Source organism: Electrona antarctica, assembly GCF_951216825.1.
Source record: "Electrona antarctica genome assembly, chromosome: 8".
Taxonomy (NCBI): domain Eukaryota; kingdom Metazoa; phylum Chordata; class Actinopteri; order Myctophiformes; family Myctophidae; genus Electrona; species Electrona antarctica.
In genome coordinates this window covers 48,331,960-48,356,922 of record NC_136789.1, presented here as the reverse complement: position 1 = coordinate 48,356,922, position 24,963 = coordinate 48,331,960, and the positions used below count along the sequence as shown (strand labels likewise).

Below are 24,963 nucleotides of genomic sequence, written 5' to 3'. Positions count from 1 at the left end.
TACAGTGAGTACCATACCATAATAACTAGAATTACAAGATTCTGTGAACGGCTTAGTGAGGTCATTAGTTCTTGGCTAGGACAAAAGAGAGTCAACACACAGCCCGTCCCATATACATTGTTATGACATCTCCATATGGCCTATATAGTCTATACTCTGGTTGCACCATAATGGTGTAATGAGCACACCATCCCTCGGCTGGCCAATAGGATTAGGCCAGCTCTGGATCGGCCATCGCTACATCCGGATCATCTGTCATCATCACGGGACATGAACTCTATTCTCAACCAATCACAACAATACAACAACTGTGACATCTTAAAATGCTATATAGAGACATTATTCAGACAATGGGATTTTGTAACGATGGATTATGGCTATATGTATGACGCTGAATCTTTACAACATGATTTTACTGAGAATCACTCAAATGATCTTTCCTTCATGTGTTGGTGTCGTGTCTATTCATTTCAGAGTCCTCTGAATTACTATTTGGGTCTATTGAGGTCTATTTACATTGTTTGCTTTTTCAAATGGTCTTAAAGTGACAGTACTATTTTTGTTAACTACTAAGATTTCACTTAGAAAGGTAACAAGGATAATTCCTTTGGGTGAATGAGAACGGTTCTGCCCTCGCTCTGCGTACCAAAAAGGACCAGGAGGGAGGAGACTGTTTTCCATTTGAAGGCATTTGTTTTGGATGTTTCTCTTTTCCTTTCCTTCATTTAATCTTTATAATTTTAATTTGAAAATAATTACATTCAAATCACTACCCAGAGAGAGAGAGAGAGAGAGAGAGAGAGAGAGAGAGACAGAGAGAGAGAGAGAGAGAGAGAGAGAGACACAGAGAGAGAGAGAGAGAGAGAGAGAGACAGAGAGAGAGAGAGAGAGAGACACAGAGAGAGACACAGAGAGAGACAGAGAGAGAGAGAGAGAGAGAGAGTCTAGCTGTAGAACAGTGTTAAATACAGTGAGTGTAACAGTACATGGATCCTGTCTATCAGTACAGCAGCACGGTGGTGGAGCTGACATCTATTCGAGAGGGAACTGTGATATTCTATCATCTATCTATGCACTGAATGAATAATATGAATGTACATTACTAGAATTTCGCCGCCCTTCGGGCGGCTCATCCTAGTTCCGTTGCAGCGCAATGGGAAGAAGGAAATTGCGAGATTTGACAGACTCCACTTCACGTTTCAGCTGTGTTTTTAAACCCAGTATTGTGCCCTTCACATGTATTAACGGATGGGTATTATTATTATTTGTTGTATTTTATTTTCACATCAAAGCAAATTAAATTAAATTAAAATAAGCACACATGAAACTGCTTTTGACTGTTTTTGTTTACTTACAATAAGTTACTGTTTTTGGAAACCAAAAGATGTTGAGAATGGAGCAGAACATACTGTAGTATATTTTTGTGGGGACCTTGACTGCATTATAGTAGGCCTACAATCTTTTGGATTGCAGTGACCCCACATTGTTTCTTCGGGAACAATATTTGTAGTTACAATGAGGGCTACATGAGCCGAAGGGAGAGAAACACGTCGCCTCTCTCCAGTCCGTGCGTATGGTGCTGCTGGTGGGTGAATAACAACGGATCGCATCGCTGACTGACATAAACGCACAGTTACAATTCAGAGGCACTTCAATAAGAAAACTCAACTAATAACGCTTGTGTGTGTTAATCTGCCCGATGCTGACGTTAGTATATAATGTTGAGATTGTTTTCCTCTTGTACATGCGTTTGTGGGCACAGTGGCAGGGGGTGAAAAGCCGATGTGTCCCATGGTGTGCACTGCGCAACTGTGCAGTGTAAAACATGCTGAAATCAAACTACACACACACACACACACACACACACACACACAGTGACTCAGTCACAAATCCTCCACAGTGTGATTACGTGTCTGCAGTGACACTGATGCGAGGTTACAATGAGTCCGTGGTGTGGTGAGACTGGGAAAGGAATAATGCGCGGAAGAGCTTGGCATCCGACTGCGCGCGTTGTGGCGATGAGATGGGCGCGTTCGGAAATACCGCACCGAAGCACACTCGGCTATTAGTTTGCATTGCATTTGCACAGTGCGCTCAGTGCGATATTTCCGAACGTGGCCGTTGTGTGTGTGTGGGTGTGTGTCTTTGGCTGGCTGGCCTGTGTTTTGCTGCGTGGGGATCGCCATGTGAGGGGGCTAGCCAATAAGGGCCCTGTGTTGCATGTGGAGAATTGTGTAGGTTAGTGTGTGTGGTGTAGCCGAACGGGGTGGTGAGAACATGAGGGGGATGTAGCACAGCAATCGGTGACCCCTACATTAAGCTGTGTTGCTCCCAACATGCAGTGCAAATGCATGTTGTAGCAACCGTAGCCAATGGGAAAACAGGATGCAGTGTTGCCAGGTCCGCGAATTGTAAGCGAGTTGTAAGTAGCGTGTTGAATGGCATTTTTTCTGGGCTTGTTTTCATAGACCTGGCAACAAATTAGGCGGGGGTGTCGGTGCTTGTGGCGTGTTTGTGTTTATTATTGATCTTGATATTGTTTGTGAGTCTGGACAGGAGGCGGCTTTAGTGGCAGGGCAATGACAATTTTTACGCGGGTGGTGTTGAGTGTGGGCGTGCTGCGCGACATGAGGAGATAGCCATGGATCGACGCGGAGGGTAAGTGTGTGACGTGTTAGTGTGTTTAGTGGGTTGTTGCAGTGTGTGTTGCAGTGTGTCAGTGACGTAGTAGCTGGTGCCTTTTGTTCCTGGGTTGCGCACAGCTTTTTGGGCACACCTTTTCAATTGTATAATAGATGGATTCATACAGTATGGAGCCACAGCATGTGTGCGCACGCACGCACGCACGCACGCACGCACGCACGCACAGAGTTATAAAACACAGAAGATTTGTTTTGCTATTTTTGAAAAACATATTTGAATAGTTAAAATAGCCAATCTACAAGCTCACAATGTGTTGTCAATAACAACTATTAACTAGAAAACACTGTTCCTGCAGTGTGGCAATGTGAGCAATCTACTCTTGCTTGGCCTTCCTGCTATTGCAGTTATTGAAGTGCATCAAATTAATGCACAGCTCTCTCTCTCTCTCTCTCTCTCTCTCTCTGCATGTCCGCAGCAACAAACAAAAAAACTATTGGTGAAAATGTCCACCACAACATTGTGATGATCAGGGGTCATCAACCTGTCCGTACATGGACAAGCGTGTCAATCTATGACATATGGTTTAAACACAGCTGTGCCAAGATGAGAAGGCTCGTCTTTTGTTGATTTCTATGAATCCATCATTTATACTATTACATTTACCGTATTTTAGCTTCCCGTCGCTACGGCAACACTTTGCTTCCACGTTGTGACTTTATCGATATCCAAAAAATAGTAGTGGCATGCCAAGATTATAAATAAATAATCCTGGCATGTCCTTCATCAATCACTCTTCATGTAGGCCTACCTATCTGTTTTGTCTCTCAAGTTTCCTTGTTCCAGACAGTGTTCTATTGGCAATTTATCCTTGACGTTCCTGTGAGAAGTATTTGACATGCAATTATTACGTCTAATACATCAAATCTAGTTTAGCTTGTAGGGTGTGTGTTGTTGTTTTTTTTCAATTTGCATGCCGTGGACTTTCTCATCAACAGAGGAAACCACAACCATTTAAGCTACCTTGCCAAACCAAACACATGGTTAGCTGGTAGAACTTGATCTGATAAACATCCATCACGAGGTGCCATGGTGATGCTGTCAAGCTGTCATAATATGCATGCAGCACATCTTTATGGCTGAGGAATGAGGAAAGTGCATCGTTTGGGTTCAATGTCATTGTCACCGTAGGAGCAATTTTTTTCTCTTCCTTCTCCCGTGACCGATACTATGACAACCCCCCCCCCCCCCCCCCCCCCCCTAAAATAGGAGTATGAATCGGCCCTTAGCTGACCCTCTGCAGTTGCTTTTTCTCTCTAATTGCAGTTGTTCCTCATGTGTGCGTGCAAGTTGACCCCAGGAAGATATTGACATTGAGAGACATTGCTGAATAGAAGCCTGGAATTGAACCTGAGACCTCTGGGTTCTGCGTGTAGAAGTGTCTTGAGACGACTTGTTGTTATATGACATTTAATTACAATTCAATTTAACTGGGTTCCAAGGCGGGCTCTCTCATCACTAAAATCTGGCCGCACCTTGTGCCACACAAGTTGTTTTGAATGGTGTGTGTGTGTGTGTGTGTGTGTGTGTGTGTGTGTGTGTGTGTGTGTGTGTGTGTGTGTGTGTGTGAGTGAGTGAGAGAGAGTGTGTACTTTTTTCGATTGATTAATTTAAGATTTATTGATTTATCATACGCAAGTAGGCTATGCAAGTATGAGAACTATAGTATATAGAAGTATATAGCTAGAAGTGTATATTTGTACGTCTCTAAAAATATTTTGAAAATAGCAGATCTACAAGTGTCCTCAGCCCCTCCTGCAATATAGGCAGCTCAATACCTCAGATTAAGACAATACAACAAAATATGTAAATAATAATGTACCATTTATCATTTCATTGATTGGCTGAGCAGAATTTTTTGAGTAATTTAGACCCACCGCACCTGAGCATCATTGCTGTTGGTCAAAGAAGAGAAAACTGAACTGGGATAAGGAACATTCGGCACTTGCACTGAACATTCTCTTGCACATACTAGGCCCAACACAAAACCAGCAATAAAAAAAATGTTTAGGAGTAATATAAACATGTTTTTTTGTTTCTTGCAACAATTTTCTTCATTTTGTTGAGGAAATGCAGAGCCAGATCACTCATAGCATCTCTGAGGATAGAATTCTGGATGAGCATTTTGTACAAAACGGGCTACTCCTGAAAACTTTGGAAGGCAATCTTAGCTAATCAGTGTAGAATCTGAGAAATCCAACAGGCTCGTCTTGATCACATGACTACAGAGATCATGTGTACCGATTTGCGTGAGATTTAGATGAAATCTGTGCGACTAACATAAACAATGTGTTTTGCAGAAATCGGCCTCATGGTGGCGCTTTAACCGGCAGATGTAGAGGGATGCAGGGAAAATGTTTTTCCATGGCCTCTAGGGAGTGCGTATACATAAGTTGTCGATGCAGTTATAGGTAAAAACAGGAATTGGCCTGTTATAGCGCCACCCTGAGGCTGATTTGGGAAAGAAATAGTGGCATGTCGTCCTCGGCCTAGTGGAAATGTGCGTGTATAATTTGATGGAAATTGGACACTGTGTTTGTGATTTGTGGCATTTTGTTCGAAACGGACCAATCATGTGAGCTTTGGAAGCCAATCTTAGCCAATCAGGATGGAAGATGGGAAATTGTGCAGATCTGTGTTGATCACATGACTATGGAGATAGTGTATACCGAATTGTGTGATGTATGGATAAAATGTGTACGAGTTATCTACAGAAATGTGTTTTGCCTAAATCGGCCTCATGGTGGCGCTATAACAGGCCGTTGAGGAATATTTGGGGCAGAGGTTCGTCGTTGGCATCCAGGGAGTTTGTGTGCACAATTTGGCATAAATCGGGCCAACGGTGCCGGAGATTAGCTGATAACGGACGGACGGACGGACGGAAGGACGGACGGATGGACGGACGGACGGACGGACGGACGGACACACACACACACACACACACACGGACGGAGTGCAAAACATACTCTCTCCCCATGCCTTCGGCCTGGTGGAGACAAAAATAAAGTGGTCAATGTTGGATTTAACTTTGACTACCAAATACAGTTCTGACTCTTCAAATGAACATAACTTTTCAATTAATTTAAGTTCTATGACACGGTTTTTCTCCCTGATCCACAGACCTCCTCCTCAGCTCTGATCAAGGTTGGGCACCCTAATCAAACTACTATTGTGACACTGCATTCCTTTAAATCCTGACATGGCCTTCATGAATCACTCATCATGTACTTAATTATCTGTTTTGAATCTCAGGTACGTTTCTATTGCATTGTTTTCTCTTCAACATAGAGTACAGTACCACACCTTAATGGACTGACACCAACTATTTAAGCTACGTTGACAAACACAAAACTAGTTTAGCTTGTACAACTTCCTGTCTCCTCATGTCCCCAAGTAACACTGTCCTCTGAAAGGCCATCTGCAATAACCTAATATGAAGTATACTGCACACCCATTCACCTTTGCAGCTAAGTGTCCCTTTCTCGGACTGCAACTGTACTTACTGTATAAGACCATTTTATTGAAATCCCAAACATGGAATATACTTGGACCATGCATTATGCCACATATAATGCCTGTCTCAGGATGGCCACCTGCCAGTATACAGTGGATAAGAAAGGACAATATTGCTGATCTACAAGGTCACAACATGCCGTAATGTGTTGTGAGCTTGTAGATCGTATTTTCCCCAAAAGTAAGTTTTGATAAGTGACTTATTTTAAAATGTGTAGCGCAGTGGAGTAGACAATATATGACACGTCAAGAGTCTATTAGTACTGTAGGCTATACATTTGTGTTCTGGTAATATCATTGATCACTTGTTTTGCATGTCCGTGGCAAAAATAAAACATTAATGCAAATGTCGATCACATTCACAAGCTGGCATAGTGATGCCCCCGGGTGCAGATAGCTGCTGTACTATCATGGTTATTGGTGGTGGCGGCAATACTAATAATGTTAGTCTGGATATATCAAATCCTGTGTTGAGGATCACACAAGAATAGCATGCACTTTATGAACAAAATAACACCCAAACCAGACAATTAATTAAAAGGTTTCATAATTACAGTCTGCTTGAGGTGTAATGCAGCTTTAAACGAAATAGCAGACAGTGGCACTGGTACATATCTGAACTCATCTTCTCCTCCTACAGTGCGTGTCAACCACATTAATCCCCATAGCCGACACTGGCATGGCCCTTCTCAGCTTCAATGATGTTTTTCATACCAATCGTTGCATAGAAGCATCATGGTTTTGTTATGCGTACACACCCATGGTACTGTGCCAAGAGAACTCACAAATCAAAACAAACAAACGCACGCACACGCAGTCAAGTTGTCTACCGATGTTAATTATCTCAAACCCTCACCCTAACCTAACCTCCCACGGGACAGCACACCTAAACCTAACCGCAACCCTCTCCCAACCCTTAACGCTGTTAAGGGCTCCATTTACGCTGTTTATTCAGGTTCAGTTTTGTTAATGAGGTACTCAGCAGCCCTGAGACCCGTAACAGGCCAATACCTAGTATGTATCTAATATACTTAACTCAGGTCCATAGCCCTAATGTCCTTTGAAGCCGTTGCATTAAGGCTATGGGACTGTTGTCTTCCTGCCCTCACATGAAATGCAGACCAGCCTCTCCTCTGTTGCAGAAATATAAAGAAAGTTTGACCAACTCACCAATGCAAAGGCAGATACACTCTGAGCCCCCCACCACAAGTATGAATTGCACTTTTTGGACAGAAAGGCCACTGTGCCCTCCACCGATATTGAAAAAAGTGCATTTTATACGTGTGTGGTGGGGGGCTCAGAGTGCATCCACTATAAGGAAAGTAGGCTTTCTAATAACACAAGCCGCCTTTGTATTGGTGAGTAGGTAAAATGTATGAGGTGAACACCACTGCTGAGGTGCTCTACCTTGACAAGCCAGTTGACCGGAAAAGAGTCCTACTCAAAGTAGGTAGAGTTATATTACGCTGCGGTGACCGTTCCCTCGACACTTATGCCAGTGAAGTCAAACACTGTGCCTAAAGGGATGAGTCAAAGGTCAGAAAGCCCACCTCCTGGGGTCACGGTGGCACAGTCGGTAGTGCTGTCGCCTCACAGCTAGAAGGTCCTGGGTTCAATTCCCGCTGGGGACGCTGTGGGCACTGTGGGTGTGTTCCCTCCTCCGCGTCATCATGGGGTGCATACTTAGTTTAGACTAGTCATTGGTTAGACATGGGTTAAGGTTAGGTTTAGGTGTGCTGCCCCGTGGGAGGTTAGGTTTAGGGTGAGGGTTTGAGATAGGTTGTAGTTGTAGGACTAATGACTGGTCTAACCAATGACTAGTCTAAACCAAAAACTGTCTAAACTAAGTATGCACCCGTCATCAGTGCCCATACCTGTGGCGGGGTTGGCGAAAGGGCCTTTCTGTGTGGAGTTTGCATGTTCTCCCCGTGTCCCCTAGGGTAGGTACCCTCACATGTTCTCCCCGTGTCCCCTAGGGTAGGTACCCTCACATGTTCTCCCCGTGTCCCCTAGGGTAGGTACCCTCACATGTTCTCCCCGTGTCCCCTAGGGTAGGTACCCTCACATGTTCTCCCCGTGTCCCCTAGGGTAGGTACCCTAACATGTTCTCCCCGTGTCCCCTATGGTAGATACCCTCACATGTTCTCCCCGTGTCCCATAGGGTAGGTACCCTCACATGTACTCCCCGTGTCCCCTAGGGTAGGTACCCTCACATGTTCTCCCCGTGTCCCCTAGGGTAGGTACCCTCACATGTTCTCCCCGTGTCCCCTAGGGTAGGTACCCTCACATGTTCTCCCCGTGTCCCCTAGGGTAGGTACCCTCATATGCTCTCCCCGTGTCCCCTAGGGTAGGTACCCTCACATGTTCTCCCCGTGTCCCCTAGGGTAGGTACCCTCACATGTTCTCCCCGTGTCCCCTAGGGTAGGTACCCTCATATGCTCTCCCCGTGTCCCCTAGGGTAGGTACCCTCACATGTTCTCCCCGTGTCCCCTAGGGTAGGTACCCTCACATGTTCTCCCCGTGTCCCCTAGGGTAGGTACCCTCATATGCTCTCCCCGTGTCCCCTAGGGTAGGTACCCTCACATGTTCTCCCCGTGTCCCCTAGGATAGGTACCCTCACATGTTCTCCCCGTGTCCCCTAGGGTAGGTACCCTCATATGCTCTCCCCGTGTCCCCTAGGGTAGGTACCCTCACATGTTCTCCCCGTAGGCCTAGGGTAGGTACCCTCACAAAAACATGCCGTAATCCTGGTCTCTAAACTACTGTACCTCCCCATGGCTAGCCAGAGCGCCTGATGGAGGGGAAAGGAACTGGTCGGAATAACGTGTTCCTTCCACGCGCTACGTCCGGCCGGGGAAACTCTCCCCTGTCAGGTGAAAAGAAGCAGCTTGGACTCCTCATGCATAGAAGGAAGCATGAGGTCAGTCCGCTGCCCCACAGGTTGGCAGACGAAGTGTAGCGCCCAGGATTACATTAGATAATTGACACTGGGTGAAAAAATGGGTTACAAAATGGTGGGATAAAACATTAAAAAAAAGCCCACCTCCTGAAATGTCCTGCGGCCATTTTGAAAAATGGCTGCCATCTTCACAGTACAAATCTAAATAGTACCACTGTATTCAGAAATGTAGGATTAGTCACCAGAATCAAGATCCTAGTTGGTCTAAAACTTGAGTTATTGGTGAAATAACAGCAGATGGCGGCCATTTTGAAAAATGGCTGCCATGGTCACAGGACAAATCTAAATAATACCACTGAATTCCTCATCATTGAAAATGTATGATTAGTCACCAGAATCAAGATCCTAGTTGGTCTACAACTTGAGTTATTGTAAAATAACAGGTGGCGGCCATTTTGAAAAATGGCTCCAATGGTCACAGGACAAATCTAAATAGTACCAGTCCAGCTGCTTAGCTCCAATATATATAAAGGAATTGTTCAGTTTGTGATAAAAGCATGACATTTGGTACACTTGTAGCCAAAGGCATTCCCAAAAGATTTGGATGTGGAGGCATCATGAATTTTCAACATGGCACCCATGGCAACCAGCAATAACCGTTTTTGAATGAGTTATGGATGTAATATGATATTGCAGACACAATTTGTTTAATTTATTTACCATACGTACTTGGTAATGTGTTTTTGGGATAATTGAACATTCTCATTGAAAATTCAAAATGGCCACCATCTTTTCTGACTGGTTAGTTATGGATGATCTCTGTGTCGAATTATACATTTTTGTTGATGCAAAATTTTAATTAGGAACTTTAGAATTTCTAAGAAGCTTCCTTCTATCTCATAAGACTCATTAAAGATAACGTGCTGTGATATATAGTATGCACATAGGTAGGGCTGCACGATTAATCGAATTTTAATCGAAATCGCGATTTTTGGATTTGGACGATGTCAAAAAAAGAAAATCGGAAATCGTTTTTCCCTTTAATTAGGGCATTTACGGTAAATCTCTCTTGCACTCGCCTGCAGGCTGCCGGGCTACTGTAGTTACTTCCTCCTCCCACTGCCGCGCAGAGAGAAAACCTGAAAGCAGCCTTAGCATGTCTGCCACGGGGAGCGATTAGGAACAAGGATTTAGTTGCTAAAATAGGCATTTCGTCTGGAAATGGTTCAGCTTCTCCGTTTCAGATGTGGAGTAAACTACTCAGCGTTGTAAAAGTTGTAAAAAGGGGATGCACACGCGCTTTGCACACGCCGCTGTGCATGTTTGTTTTCCAGGTGCTGGAGCAGATTGGGAACTTGGGAGTTGGGACGCTCGTGTTGCAGTCTCTCACATGCACAGACTTTTTACGGGGACAGGTTTTAGTTCCGACATAGTGGAGGGTCGGTCCCTGTGGGAGACGGCAGCACGAGTGGCTTGTTCCAGTGCCTGGAGAATGGACAGGCATAGCGGCGAGAGTAGCTCTGAGCCATAGCCCTAATGCTAATTCTACCCTAGCATTAGGGCTATGGACCAGAGCTAAGCGGCGAGTGGGTGCTGCTGCAGAACATGAAGCTTTAATATCAATACCGTGTCCCGACCTACTGTCCCTTCCCTTATTATCGTATCGCATCGAGGAGCCAATAGCCATGTGTGTCTGACTGTTGACTGTGTACGTCGCCTCGGCTAAAAACAAAGGGGAAGCCATCTTATGTTTCGCCGTACGACCTGTTGCATCAGCGTGCTAAAACATAGCTGATCTGCAAGCTCACGATGTGTCGCCATAGAGTATATAAAAGGATAGAGACTGAACTGGCGCGAAGCTCCGCCCCCCCAGCTATTCATGTCAGTGGAAGTTGCTCAGTGGCGTTTTGAAGCACCCGGAAGACTGCCGGAAGTACCGTCTCAGAACGTCTACTTCCGCATTTGACCACCACATTTTGGTGGTCAAATGCGGAAGTGCAACCGAGCGCTCAATGTTAAAGCCCAGCTGCACGGGGTTTCCCGGTCATGAATCCACGGGTCCGCCTGTAGTCCCTCCTCCTACCACTAGGGCCGAGCGCCTCAACGTTGAATAGCCTCACTGGCCCCTTGTGTGTCGCCTCCGCAACACGCTGTGAGCTAGTAGATCGGCTATTTTCAGCACGCGTAAAAATGGAGGATGAGACGTTCAGAAACTTTTGCCTTCACAGTACAAGCATCAGCTGTCACAAGTTGAAAAGAGATGTGGCATCATTATTTTTCACATGGCCCATGACGAGACAGAATCAAAATGGAAAAGGATTAGGCCTGTACAGATTCAGTGGCATTTCACATTGCAAAAGGGTGCAGGAAGAGTGGGCACCTAAACATTAAATTGGCTATTTTTTAAGAATGAATTTGGACATATTGTAAACGTTTTCACTTGTTTAATCCTAAAGGGGATTTATCTTTCTTTGTTTAAAGGGATCCCTGGCCAGACAAATATGCCTTAAAACACTATACTTGCCCTCTATAACTAAAACAACTTAAATATTTGTATTTCTTTAATAAAATAAAGTTAGGTAGTGTACACTGTTTATCTTTAACTCAATAGGAACTGCTCCTGTCGCAAGTTGAGGATGTCATATGACATAATGTCCAGTCCATGTGTGGTCCAGCCCCAGGGAATGTATGGAATGCACATGCTAATAAAAAGTATTTAAATATTGCTTTGATGCTCATATTATTCTTAGGAAGTATTAAGTTGTTTTTATTAGCATATGCATTCCATAGTGCTGGACCACACATGGACATATATCAACTTGCGACAGGAGCAGTCCCTATTGATTGAAAGATTCTCTATTTATGAAAGAAATAAAATATTTATGTTTTTATTTATTTGTATTCATAGAGGGCAAGTGTAATGTTTTAAGGCATATTTGTCTTATAGCCAGGGATCATTTTAAGGTTTGGACTTTATTCCAATAGGAAAATTCACATTTGTTTGCATTTAAAAAAAAATAAAAACATATTTTGAGACAATGGATTTCTTTTACTGAAAAAAAATCGAAATCGAAACCGAAATCGAGGTTTTAGAGAAAAAAATCGTGCAGCCCTACACATAGGTGAGATTCGTCCTCTACATAACAACTAGGAGCAGTGAACAGCCATTATGTGCTATGTCATTTGAGCCTGACGACAGTTCCAACAGGACATGTATAATCTCAGGAAACACAGCCCATACAGCCCAGTCTTTTTCCCACATGGCCATCAAAGCTTGATACAGTGTGACGACCCATATATCAGCACCATAGGGGCAGCAGATGGCTCAGGAGGTAGAGTGTCCATTTGGAAAGTGGAAGGTCCCGAGTTCGATCACCGGCTCCCCCAAAAGTCAATGTCGAAGTGTCCTTGAGCAAGACACCGAACCGCAAATTGCTCCCGGTGAGCAGGTTCTTGCATGGATTCCTCCGGCATTGGTGTATGAATGTGTGTGTGAATAGGTGAATGTAGCACAATCTCTGTAAAACGTCTTGGATAAAGGCGCAATATACATGCACCACTTATACCATAGAGTCAGTACCATAGTCGGCACCATAGTCCGTACCATAGAGTCAGCACTATAGTCCTTGACTCCTTACCATAGAGTCAGTACCACATCAGCACCAGAGTCAGTACCATATGAGTCAGCACCATAGTCAGTATACCATAGAGTCACCAGAGTCAGCACCATAGTCAGTATACCATAGAGTCACCAGAGTCAGCACCATAGTCAGTATACCATAGAGTCAGCAACATAGTCATTACCGTAGAGATAGCGCCATAGTCATGAACATATAGTCAGCACCATAAGCAATTTCCGATACTTAGCAGCCCATTAAATTGCAGCAGGGCTATGGCAGGAGAAAGCACACAAACTACCAGTGTTCCATGCATTGACGGGTTGTGACACTGTGTCAAGCATGTTGGCCACGGGAAAAAGACTGCGTGGGCTGTATGGGCTTCTGAGCTTATACACATGCCCTGTTGATATTCAGTTGTGAGGTAGAAGGAAGCTTCTGGCCAATTCCAAAGTTCAAAAATTACTGATTTGACACCGAGATCACCCATATCAGACAATCATACAAGTGATGGCTGCCATCTTGAAAAATGGCAGCCATCTTGAATATTCAATGACAATTTTCAATTGTGCAAAAGACACTTACCAAATACTATATGGTAAATGAGTCTGAAATATCATATTATATCCATCATTCATAAGAAAAATGGCTGCCATGGGTGCCATGTTGAAAATCCATGATGCCTCCACATCCAATTATTTTTGGGATGCCTTTGGCTATATGTGTACCAAATGTCATGCTTTTATCACAAACTGAACGATTGTTTTGGTTATCTGCTGCACTGTACCAGAATGAAGAGCCTAGGTGGTCTAGAACCTGAATTTGTAAAATAACAGCAGGTGGAGGCCATTTTGGAAAATGGTTGCCATGGTCCCACCATAAAAAATAGACCAATCAAATCAATTGTTTTGTCAAGTACAGCTGTGTCAAGACACATGTGCAGCATTGGCTGTTAAACTCAAAGGTCTAGGAGGCAGAAACCTTATAGCTGGCTCATTTTACCTGATGGCCCACTTTACCTGAGACCACCCTACATACAGACCAAAGTTTGGCGGAGCCCGTTGCTCGCTGCTGTTAGCACACCCATGTGCCATGTCCACACACACACACACACACACACACACACACACACGCACGCACGCACGCACGCACACACACACCCAACAGAGTTGTAGGAGCCTAGGAGGGGTACACAGTGTGTGCTGCTGTGCTATCCCGACCTGCGTAGCCGGACCGGCTGCTGCTCTGTTGACAGCTATTGTACGGTACGCCGCTGTTTATACACAGCAACGCAGTTTGGGCTGCATTCTGATTGGTCAGAGGTGTTGCAGTTCGCCTGCGAATGTCTGCAAAATTCGACACCGGAGCGAACAAATAAAGAGCGAAAACGGTCGCATTTTCGCACATTCGCACATTCGCCACTGATGTGGAAGCTTGCATTGACTTCAATTGGTTTTAAAAAAAAGGCGAATTATTCGCACGAATAATTCGCGTCGCTAATTCGCCAGTGTGTAATGACCTTAAGTCTCTGAAAAGCCTACAGCTAGTTCAAAATGCTGCGGCGCGTGTGCTGACAGGTACCAGAAGAAGAGACCATATCACTCCTTCACTGGCCTCTCTACACTGGCTCCCGGTTAAATACAGAATAGAGTTAAAAATTCTTCTCCTCACCTACAAAGCTCTCAATGGTCAGGCACCACAATATCTCAAAGAACTCATCGATCCCTACAAACCAAATAGAACACCAGTGCGTTTACAGTATGCAAAAATGCTTACTGTCCCAAAAATATCAAAAGTTACAATAGGAGGCAGGGCATTTAGGTCCCAGGCACCTCAGCTGTGGAAGCTTCTCCCGGCTTCGGTCCGTGGGGCTGACACGCTCTGCACATTCAAGACTAGGTTAAAAACCTTTCTCTACGACAAAGCCTATAGCTATACTTGTCTCCAGTACTCGCTCACCCGATAAAGTCATAAGGGTGAGAACCGAGTAAGGGGAACCTCCCGCCAAACCCCGCACCTGTGTTGTGTGTCTGCTAAATACCATAATTGTACATTGTTTGTGTGGGTTTGTCTCCCAGCAGTGCTTGTAATATATACTGTATAGGCTCCAGTAAGGCCTGCCACTAACCCAACATCCGGGGAATCTCACCCCGGAGTCTCTTTTCGTCCTCCACTTCGCAGTTCCGTGGACCTCTAATATTAACCCCCAACTGACTGCCGAGTGTGACCGTGGACCAGGCCACTTCATGGAGCCCACCAGAAGTGTGAACGTGGACCCGGCCTCACAGTGCACGACCTGGACCAGATGTGGACCAGGCCCCTCCATGGAGCCCACCCTGTCTATCTCTCTTCTATTCTTTCTTCCTATTCCCCCTCTACTCACCCCCCCCCCCCCCCCCTCTCCCCCGACACGGTCGAGGCAGATGGCCGCCCACCCTAGAGTCGGGTTCTGCCTGACGTTTCTTCCTAAAGGGGAGTTTTTCGTTACCATTGTCGCAATATTGCTTGCTCTGGGTGGATCTTTGTTGGTTGTAAAGTGTCTTGAGACAACTTGTTGTGATTTGACACTTTAATAAAATTGAATTGAATTGAATTGAATTGAATTGAATTGAATTGAGTGTTCACACAGCCTGGACGAGTTGCGGAGAAAGCTGTTCCGGGCCGGGACTCGTCCAGACGAGACATGAATCCATACGTACATACAGTGCCTTAAGAGAGCCTCACATGAAAATGTTGTGCATGCAGCTACTGCTAACATTTTGTTGTATGCTTGACCTTGTTTGGTTCAATAAATCAGTTAATTTGAACTTATTTTCTGTTGGCTCTGCATTCTGCAAAACGTGACACCGGGAGACCGGAAGTGAAAATCAGTTGTATCAGCTTGTTTTGACCAACAATTGAATCTGGGAAAAGAATCCGAGATAAATGTATCAAAAATAAAATCTGTTTACTTCTGTTGCACGGCAACCGGGGCGATTCAGACGGGTGGTGAAGAGTGTGATAAAATCTAATCAAAAACAAAAAGACGACGAAAGACGCTCTTGGTGCCAAGCGCCATTGAAAAACAAGAAATGACTCAAGTCATTATGTATCAGCTTGCATTCTATTCTCTTGCATATTGTTGTAACTTTGTGCGGCTTTCTGTAGTGGCGTTTGCGGTCTAGTCACGGTGCAGTGGGGGAGAGGAGAGCAGGCTTAGGGTCCCATTCGCCGTATAGGGCTAGTCTCCCATTGGCTTAGAGGTTCTGGTGGGTCAGTGGGTTCTGTACCTGGGTACTGGGTCAGGTTCTCCTCAGGGTGGGTTTATTAGGGTACCAGGGTACTGGGTTAGGTTCTCCTCAGGGTGGCTGTTGGCCCAGTGCCAGGCCTGTCAGTGGGTATTACCTGGGTACTGGGTCAGGTTCTCCTCAGGGTGGGTGTATTAGGGTACCTGGGTACTGGGTGTATGAGGGTACCTGGGTACTGGGTGTATTAGGGTACCTGGGTACAGGGTGTATTAGGGTACCTGGGTACTGGGTGTATGAGGTTACCTGGGTACTGGGTGTATTAGGGTACCTGGGCACAGGGTGTATTAGGGTACCTGGGTACTGGGTGTATGAGGGTACCTGGGTACTGGGTGTATTAGGGTACCTGGGTACAGGGTGTATTAGGGTACCTGGGTACTGGGTGTATGAGGTTACCTGGGTACTGGGTGTATTAGGGTACCTGGGCACAGGGTGTATTAGGGTACCTGGGTACTGGGTGTATGAGGGTACCTGGGTACTGGGTGTATTAGGGTACCTGGGTACTTGGTGTATTAGGGTACATGGGTACTGGGTGTATTAGGGTACCTGGGTACTCGGTGTATTAGGGTACCTGGGTACAGGGTGTATTAGGGTACCTGGGTACTGGGTGTATGAGGGTACCTGGGTACTGGGTGTATTAGGGTACCTGGGTACTGGGTGTATTAGGGTACCTGGGTACTGGGTGTATTAGGGTACCTGGGTACAGGGTCAGGTTCTCCTCAGGATGGGTGTATTAGGGTACCTGGGTACTGGGTCAGGTTCTCCTCAGGGTGGCTGTTGGCCCAGTGCCAGGCCTGTCCTCCGATCAACAAACCTCCTCCTTCTGCCACAAAGTTCTGGATCTCTTCTTTATGCTCGTCACTGGCAGTACGGTGAAAAAAGTACTCAAATGTTTTACTTAACTAAAAGTATCAATACCGCAATGCAGAAGTAAACATTCTGAATTTGAAATGTACTTGAGTAAAAGTACTATTAAAAAGTATTGGTATCAAAATGTACTTAAAGTACAGAATGTGCCATTTCAAGTTTTCAAGTGTATACAAATATTTAGAAAATAGCAGATCTATAAACTCACAATGCGTTCCAATACGTATATCTCCAAACTGACCCTGAAACGGCCACGGCCACAATATATAAAAAACGTTTTTGGGACACGCACCTCCACGTGTTGCACACGAACACGCTCAGGTCCTTCCGGAAGCCCGTCTTCTCACACGGCAGTCCTGATTGGCTGAGCAGAGGACGGGCAAAGTCCACGCCCGGGAGGACACCGACCGCCCCCCGCCGCCCCCTGTCCAACCAGTGGAGGGCGTTGTGAAGGAATGGAGCCAGCTCCTGTCCAGTAATGCACACACATGCACGCACGCACGCACGCACGCACACACACACACACACACACACACACACACACACACACACACACACACACACAAACACACAGTACATTCATATCAAGTTCCATTATTTATTCGGCATTTGAGCCACGGACCAATTTTGATGACATTATTTTATCCTCTCAGACCAGACCTCAGTCCACAATTCCATGCTGTATTGATGTTGGTACCATTAGGAGAGATAACAGGCCAGGTAGCTCGTTAAACCCACACCACCTCACCTGTCGTCCCAGGTAGCTCGTTAAAACCCACATCATCTCACCTGTCGTCCCAGGTAGCTTGTTAAAACCCACACCATCTCACCTGTCCTCCCAGGTAGCTCGTTAAAACCCACACCACCTCACCTGTCGTCCCAGGTAGTTCTCGTGCGTGACCACGACGAGCCTGCCCCGCCCGTGGTAGCCGGCAGCCAGGAAGGCCCGTCCGTCCGGGGTGGTTCCGATGGGGAAGGCCAGGGGTCCGTGGACCAGCGCCTCGCATGGGACGCTCTCCCCCCGGAGGTCAAAGTCCTCTACGCCTCGCATGAGGACCCCCAGGTCCTCCTCAAAGTCCTTATCCACCCTGCAGTGCATGGTGGGAACATTGAGGCACCTCCAATACATTTAATTGATTTCCCAAATTAAGTCATGAGGCAGCCAAGCCAAGTCGTGATGGGTCGCATCGCAACACATTGTGAGCTTGTAGATCGGCTATTTTCAAATTATTTTTAATAATTTGATAACTTGAAACAGGACATTTCTGCACAATGAGTATATACTTGTAACCTGTACTTTTACTCAAGTACATTTCGAATATCAGACTTTTACTTGTAACACAGTATTTTCAAATTGCAGTATTGATACTTTAACTTAAATAAAAACATTTGAGTACTTATTTTTTTCCCCACCACTGACTAAAAGTACTTGACTAAATACTCACGCTACATCCTTCCAGGAGGAGGGTATCTGTGTAAGTACTCATACTGTAATAAATACTCACGCTACATCCTTCCAGGAGGAGGGTATATGTGGGTAGACTGGCAGACACTCGGCCTTGGCATGATGCTCAGAGAAGTAGATACCCGCTACACCGGTCACCTGGATGGACCACAATGGAAACAAGCTTTTTTTGTTTATATTCCAAAGTGAAGTGCTTAAAAACAAATTAAGTCTTACATTGATTTTCATTTTTTAATATCAAAGCATTGCTTTATATTGACATTTTGACATTTTCCAAAATAATTAATTTCCAGAAAATTGTCACCCTGGAGCTGCCGTTCATACAGAACCAAGCGCTGTAGCCTATACTGTATATCTACGAGCGTCTTATAGTCTTAGCAAACGATAGAGATTGTGGAATAGTTGTTATCTGGCATCGGCGAGGCTCCACTTCACCGCTCACCTGGTTCCCTGGGTAGGTGAGCAGCACGTTGTCCTCAGGGTTCTGTTGTCTCCAGCTCCACGCCTGGCCAGCGATCAGCAGCCCTCCTCCTGCCTTCACGAACTGCACCAGAGCGCCGGCGTCCTCCGGGCCCACGCAGTACGCGTCTGTCACGTACACGGCCACGCCCGCATCCAGAGCCTCGCCGAAACGCTCCACCACGCTGGGCCGGAAGCTGGAGCTGCTCAGAGGAGAGGGCGGTGTGCCCTGTTAAGACCCACTTTAACCCATTTAGGCCTGAGGCCGACTTCTAAAGCCTTCTGAAAAACTTAAAATATTTATATAGCAGCATCAACGTTTTTCATTTTTTGAAGACTGTACATACTGTACAGGACCCAAAAATGGGTTCCCGGCCTGAGGGGGTAAAACACCAAAAGGGGTTCATGCCCAGACCTGGGATTCTACAAAATGTCTTCTAAATCATGACTGTTTTCTGAAAAACCCTCATGTTTCTATGTCAGTGTTGCTCACACAATTTCATGTCAAGGTCCGTAAAACAAATTGTATTTGTATTTGGCCGCCGACCCCCATCTGAAAATATGTTGTTCCAGGGACACAGACAGATCTACAAGCTCGTAGATCTGCCATTTTTCAATAGCTAAAGTGTAAAATAATGCTTAAAACACCAATTAATGGGTTAAACTCTTTGGGTACAACGACATAGTCTGTCGTGTTCTTCCAAGTCTCAGAGATCCAATAATGTGAATATACTTCATTAATTCTACCCAGTGGTGTAATGGTGATTTTTTTTAATGACGTCACACGCACACACACGTGCCACGTGCACACGCGTGCGCACGCACATACGTGTGCGCACGCACGCAGAACAGCTGCGTTTTTAGTGTATGCAAGTTTTACACACAACTTAAAATAATCAGACAACGTATTTACTGCACTGCAGCTAGCAAGACTATAACGTTTGCTTTGGACGAATCTGTTCTTCGATGGAGGAGGCATTGATGTTTTGTGCTGAACACCACAGGAGCAGTAGTCGCACTGTGACGCGTTGTGAGCTTTCAGATCTGCTATTTTCAGCTATTTTCAGCAAGTGTCAAATCAGCCATTACGACGGCATCAAGGCCCGCCGAAGTACATTTTAGTCGACTAAATCAACTGTAGATTTAGTCTACTAACACCTTATGCTATTTAGTCGACTAAAACTAGACTAACACTAAAACATTCCAGGTGACTAATAAACTGTGACTGTAAATGAAAACTGTGACTAAAACTAAAATCTAAATGTTCTGTCCAAATCAACACTGACTCCACCTCTGCCATGGGTACAGTATAGCCTACCTGCTCAGGTTGTGGGCCACAGCCTTGGCCGTGCGGTGGACCCCCACGGCCAGGCTGTCGGTTCCGTCGCCCCGCAGCCAGCCCAGGGCGTTCTGCACCAGGACGTCGGGTAGGGCTCCCAGGTAGCTCTCGTGGCCCAGCGCCACGACGCGTCCGCGGCCGTACGCCGAGGCGGCCATGAGCGCGGCGCCCCCGCTGTTCATGGCCAGAGGGAACGCCTGGTCCCCGGTCAGCACCAGCTTGCTGCATGCACGGGAACATTAACTTACAATTATAGGCAGGCATTTATCAGACGCTCTTAATACAGAGTGACTTACAGTAAGCAAGAACAACACATGGTAATACATAGAAATAGTCATCTAGGATCAGAAGCAAGCTATCGTGAACCTAACAGTAGAATATATAACAGTAGAATATCTGTACAATTGCTGTCGGGAGGAAACCTCCTAAATCCATTTTTGAGGTTTTTGATATTTTTTTTCATAAATCAGTGCTATTGAACACCCTTTATGTTTGTGTGTTCTTTCGGAAATAACCAAGTAGTAAAAAGTGTTTTGGACAAAACCACTTAACTCCATTGGACCCTCAAACTGTCTGCTAAAGCAACAAACTCCACCACCTCATTATAAAGTCACAACACCAACTTTGATGAGGCAGTATTGCTTTGGCTTCAAAATATAAGGTTTTCTTAATTTCCTGAAAAATATATATTTTTAATTTCCTGAAAAATGAACATTTTGGAGTTAGGTGGTTTCCTCCCAACAGCAGAGATACACTATAGAGTATATGTATACATAAAATGCTATCGAAGTTACATAAGTTCACCTTTGCATACGCCTAAGGTCGTCGAGGCTAGGGCAAGTGCTACGGGCTAAGATGGAGTCTGAAGAGGTGGGTTTTCAGACTGCGGCGGAAGATTGGGATTGAGTCTGCAGTTTTGACTGCAATGGGAAGTGGATTCCTTATAGTTTTTGAACAACAGTGTTGGAAAAGTTACTCAAAAACAGTAATATATCATTTATATTATTACCCAAATTGTGAAAGTTATTAGTTGTGTCACTAGTTCCTGGAAAAAGGTAATACTATTACTTTAAGTACCTTCGTAACATTCCAACACTGGGGGACAACACAACACATGTCTTCTAAATAAATCCTAAAAAGTGTTGTGTAAAATGATGCTATATCAGTGGTGCTCAAAGGGTTAAAGGGATATTTCACTTTACAAAAAAGTTCACGTGTGAAAAAGCTCACATTGTGAGTGTGTAGATCTGCTATTATAGATTTGAAAACTTGGAGTGTATTGTACTTACTGTATAGTACTTTTACTTTTGCTACTTTAAGTACATTTTGATGCCAATAACGTTGTACTTTTACTCAAGTAAATGTTGAATTCCAGACTTCTACTTGTAACAGAGTATTTCAACATTGCAGTATTGATACTTTTACTTAGGTAAAACATTTGAGTACTTTTTCCACCACTGATACTAACCGGAGCAGCAGGTGGCAGTATTGCAAAAGCTCACTGTTGTGGAGAAAACAGAGTTGAGCCAGAAGGCAAAGCTCTCTGTCTACCATGCAATCTTCCTTCCTACTATCACCTATGGCAGGGGTTCTCAACGTTTTTGGCCGGGGACCCCCGAAAATGCTTTGGCAACGTCTCGGGACCCCCGCCCCGCCCCCTCCCGACCCCCAATATAAATTGACTGCTACAATAACCTTAAACCATTTTGGGCGGGAACCCCTTTTGGTGTTTTAAGCATTGTTATAATTAAAAAAAAAATAAAAAAAAATATATATATATATATATATTTTTTTGAAAATAATTTGGGGACCCCCTAAAATAATTTGGCGACCCCCCGAGGGGTCGCGACCCACGGGTTGAGAACCCCTGACCTATGGTCATGAAGTGTGAGTCATGGCCCAAAGAATAAGGTTGCGAATACAAGTGGCCAAAATGAGTTTTTTCTTCGACGGGTGGCTGCCATCTCCCTTAGAGATAGTGAGAAGTTCAGTCACGTGAGAGAGACTCGCTGTAGAGTTGCTGCTTCTTCGCCTGGAAAGGAGCCAGCTTAGGTGGTTCGGGCATCTGGTTAGGATACCTATCTAGTGTCTCCCTAGGGAGATCCTCGAGGCACGTACATCCCACTGGGGGGAGACCCCAGGGCAGACCAAGGCGCAGTTGGAGGAAACACATCACTGGCCTTGGAACGTCTCGGGATCCCCCAGGAGGAAGTTACTAATGTTGCTCTGGAGAGGGAAGTCTGGAGCTCTCTGGTGGAGTTGTTGCCCCCGCGACCCGAATACGGATAAGCGGTTGAAGATGGATGGATGGATGGATGATACTAACCTTGGAACAGTGGTTCCACAGAGGTCCAAAATCCTCACGCCTCTCATGATGGACATGTAGGCCTGTTCCTGATGAGAAGACATGCTCGGATAGTCCAGTCAGATGATCCTGAAGTAGAGAGATACCATAATTTATTGACAAAATGTCTCAGGCAGGGGTTAATAACTAAAAATCACACTTGTGTGAAGTGAGGGGTGCTCTTATCATATTACAACATCGAGGAGCCAATAAGAGACCACTATTTTTACCCTGACATACATACCCAACCGACTCAATCGCATTGCACCGATCACAGTACTTTTTACTCACCCAAGATATCATCAATAGCCAATAAGGGCACATTATGGTGTCATTTTCTTCCCTGACAATACGACTCAAACTTAATACATACAGGTATGTTTTACGTGTAACCTCTATTCATCTAACTCTAATATATTAAAGTCTAACTCATGATGTAATGATGATGTAATACAAACAGTGTCAAAACAAACTTATTCAATTATCTTTATTGTCTCCACCAGGCCGAAAGGCATGGGGAGAGAGTACGTTTTGCATTCCGTCCGTGTGTGTGTCCGTGTGTGTGTCCGTCCGTACGTCTGTGTACAGCTAATCTCTGGCACTGTTAACCCGGTCAAAATGTTGCGCACACACACACTCCCTGGATGCGAAAGATGAACCTCTGCCCCAAAATGTCTAGAACGGCTTGTTATAGCGCCACCAGGAGGCCGACTTTTGTAAAGCACATTTTTTTATATTACTCCTCCAGATTCTGTCCAAAAATCCCGCAAATTGTTACACACTATCTCTATAGTCATGTGTTCAAGATGGATCTGTCCGATATTTCATACTCCATCCTAATTGGCTAACATTGGTTTTCACATTGGCCTATTATAGCGCCACCATGAGGCCACAACCTGACCTGACCTGGTGGAGACCTGTGCCCCGAGGGGCACTTTATCTAGTTGTTAATGGCATGTAATGTTTGTGTTAGGGACAAGATGACGTAAATTTTCTCCTCATTGTCAATGGCAGAACAAACATTGAACTAAATACAAACATTAAACATCTCTTCATTGTCAATGGCATTTTTTAAACAAATATTGAACAAAACACAAACATTAAACCTGTATAGGTGGGGCTAACGCCCCTCAAAAATGCCCAAGGGCACCCTCTTGAATTCTTAAGAGGTGACCCGAAGCTGGGGACGGCGGTGGCTCAGGGGTAGAGTGGCTGGATGGGCAACCGCAAGGTTGCCAGCTCCAACCCGGGCTCCCCCAGAGTTAGTGTCGAAGTGTCCTTGAGCAAGACACTGACCCCCTAATTGCTCCTGATGTGCAGGTTCGTGCCTTGCATGGTATCCTCCATTCCACCCAGACCCCCCCCCCCCCACACACACACACACACACACACACACACACACCATCTCCCACTCCAAGTGGGCTTGTCTTACGGTCGAGCTACACGGAGCGCGTTTGTGCGCGTCTGTGCGTGGAATTTATTGCACACGTAGACGCAGGGATAGTGCGAGCCGCGGAGACGCATGAGACGCATAGAGACAAATTGGGCCTAAATGTGCGCACGCCCATAGATCTGGTGTAGCCAGGAGCGTTTTGCACGTGCATGTGTCACACTATTTTCAGCAATATTTTCTTTGGTGTCTGGTTGAGCTGGTCATTTTTAAAGTAGCTCTCAAGTCAAACATGTGCGTGCACCCTGCTCTATAGAATGTACTATAAGAATATAGAGCTTTTAAACACTTATTTTAATCAAATAACATCAACCTTTAAGAAAAATGGATAACAAATGAATGATAAAAGTGTCCACTGCCTACTGTACAGTGGCTATAAACACACACACACACACACTAGAAGATGAAAGGTAAAGTGAAGATAAATCTTAACTATACAAATCCAAACACGCTGACACTGCTGACATCACATCTATAATCACAAGCTGCAAAAAACGATGTTGTTTAGTTGATGATTTTCTTCTTTTTTTTTTACCTCGATGGAAGTTGCAGGGATCCAAGTTTATGTCCTGCTGAACGAAGAAAGAGAGAGAGAGAGAGAGAGAGAGAGAGGCTACTCTTACTTGAGAGAGAGGAGAGTGAGAGGAGCGTAACAGAGACGTGGTATTTGAGAGGATCAGTAAACAGATGAGTGGGAGGTGTGAGTGACATTATGATGACAGCACGGTTTGTGACTTGTTCCGTCTTGTCTAGCTGAAGAAAAGCACAGTCAGGGTAAAACAATGGGTTACAAAATCATTGAATGATAATTTTGTAAGCACGCACGCACACGCACACGCACACACACACATTTAACCTATTTTATACCATTTTGAAACCGGAATGGGGAACCGCTAGGAACCGGAATCGATAAGCAGAACCGGAACCGGTATCGGACTCACACAAATCCTAACGATACCCACCCCTAATCATAGGTCATAGGTTACCATGTAATTTAGGCGTTCACATGACGCCTCTTGACGCTAT

The 24,963-nt window shown here is 45.1% G+C and overlaps 1 protein-coding gene across 1 annotated transcript in view; it reads right to left on the bottom strand.

The window, feature by feature from the left end:
• LOC306928810 (TRPM8 channel-associated factor homolog) overlaps nucleotides 1-24,020 on the bottom strand; it is a gene marked incomplete at both ends in the record, with an annotated part of 55,763 nt that extends 31,743 nt beyond the window's left edge. The window contains 7 exons of the mRNA XM_079509081.1: nucleotides 16,756-16,874; nucleotides 17,173-17,348; nucleotides 17,752-17,968; nucleotides 18,386-18,483; nucleotides 18,788-19,007; nucleotides 20,123-20,365; nucleotides 23,920-24,020. Of these exons, the coding sequence (XP_079365207.1) occupies nucleotides 16,756-16,874; nucleotides 17,173-17,348; nucleotides 17,752-17,968; nucleotides 18,386-18,483; nucleotides 18,788-19,007; nucleotides 20,123-20,365; nucleotides 23,920-24,020 (1,174 nt within the window). The remainder of the gene's footprint in view (nucleotides 1-16,755; nucleotides 16,875-17,172; nucleotides 17,349-17,751; nucleotides 17,969-18,385; nucleotides 18,484-18,787; nucleotides 19,008-20,122; nucleotides 20,366-23,919) is intronic.
• Nucleotides 24,021-24,963: the final 943 nt, after the last annotated feature.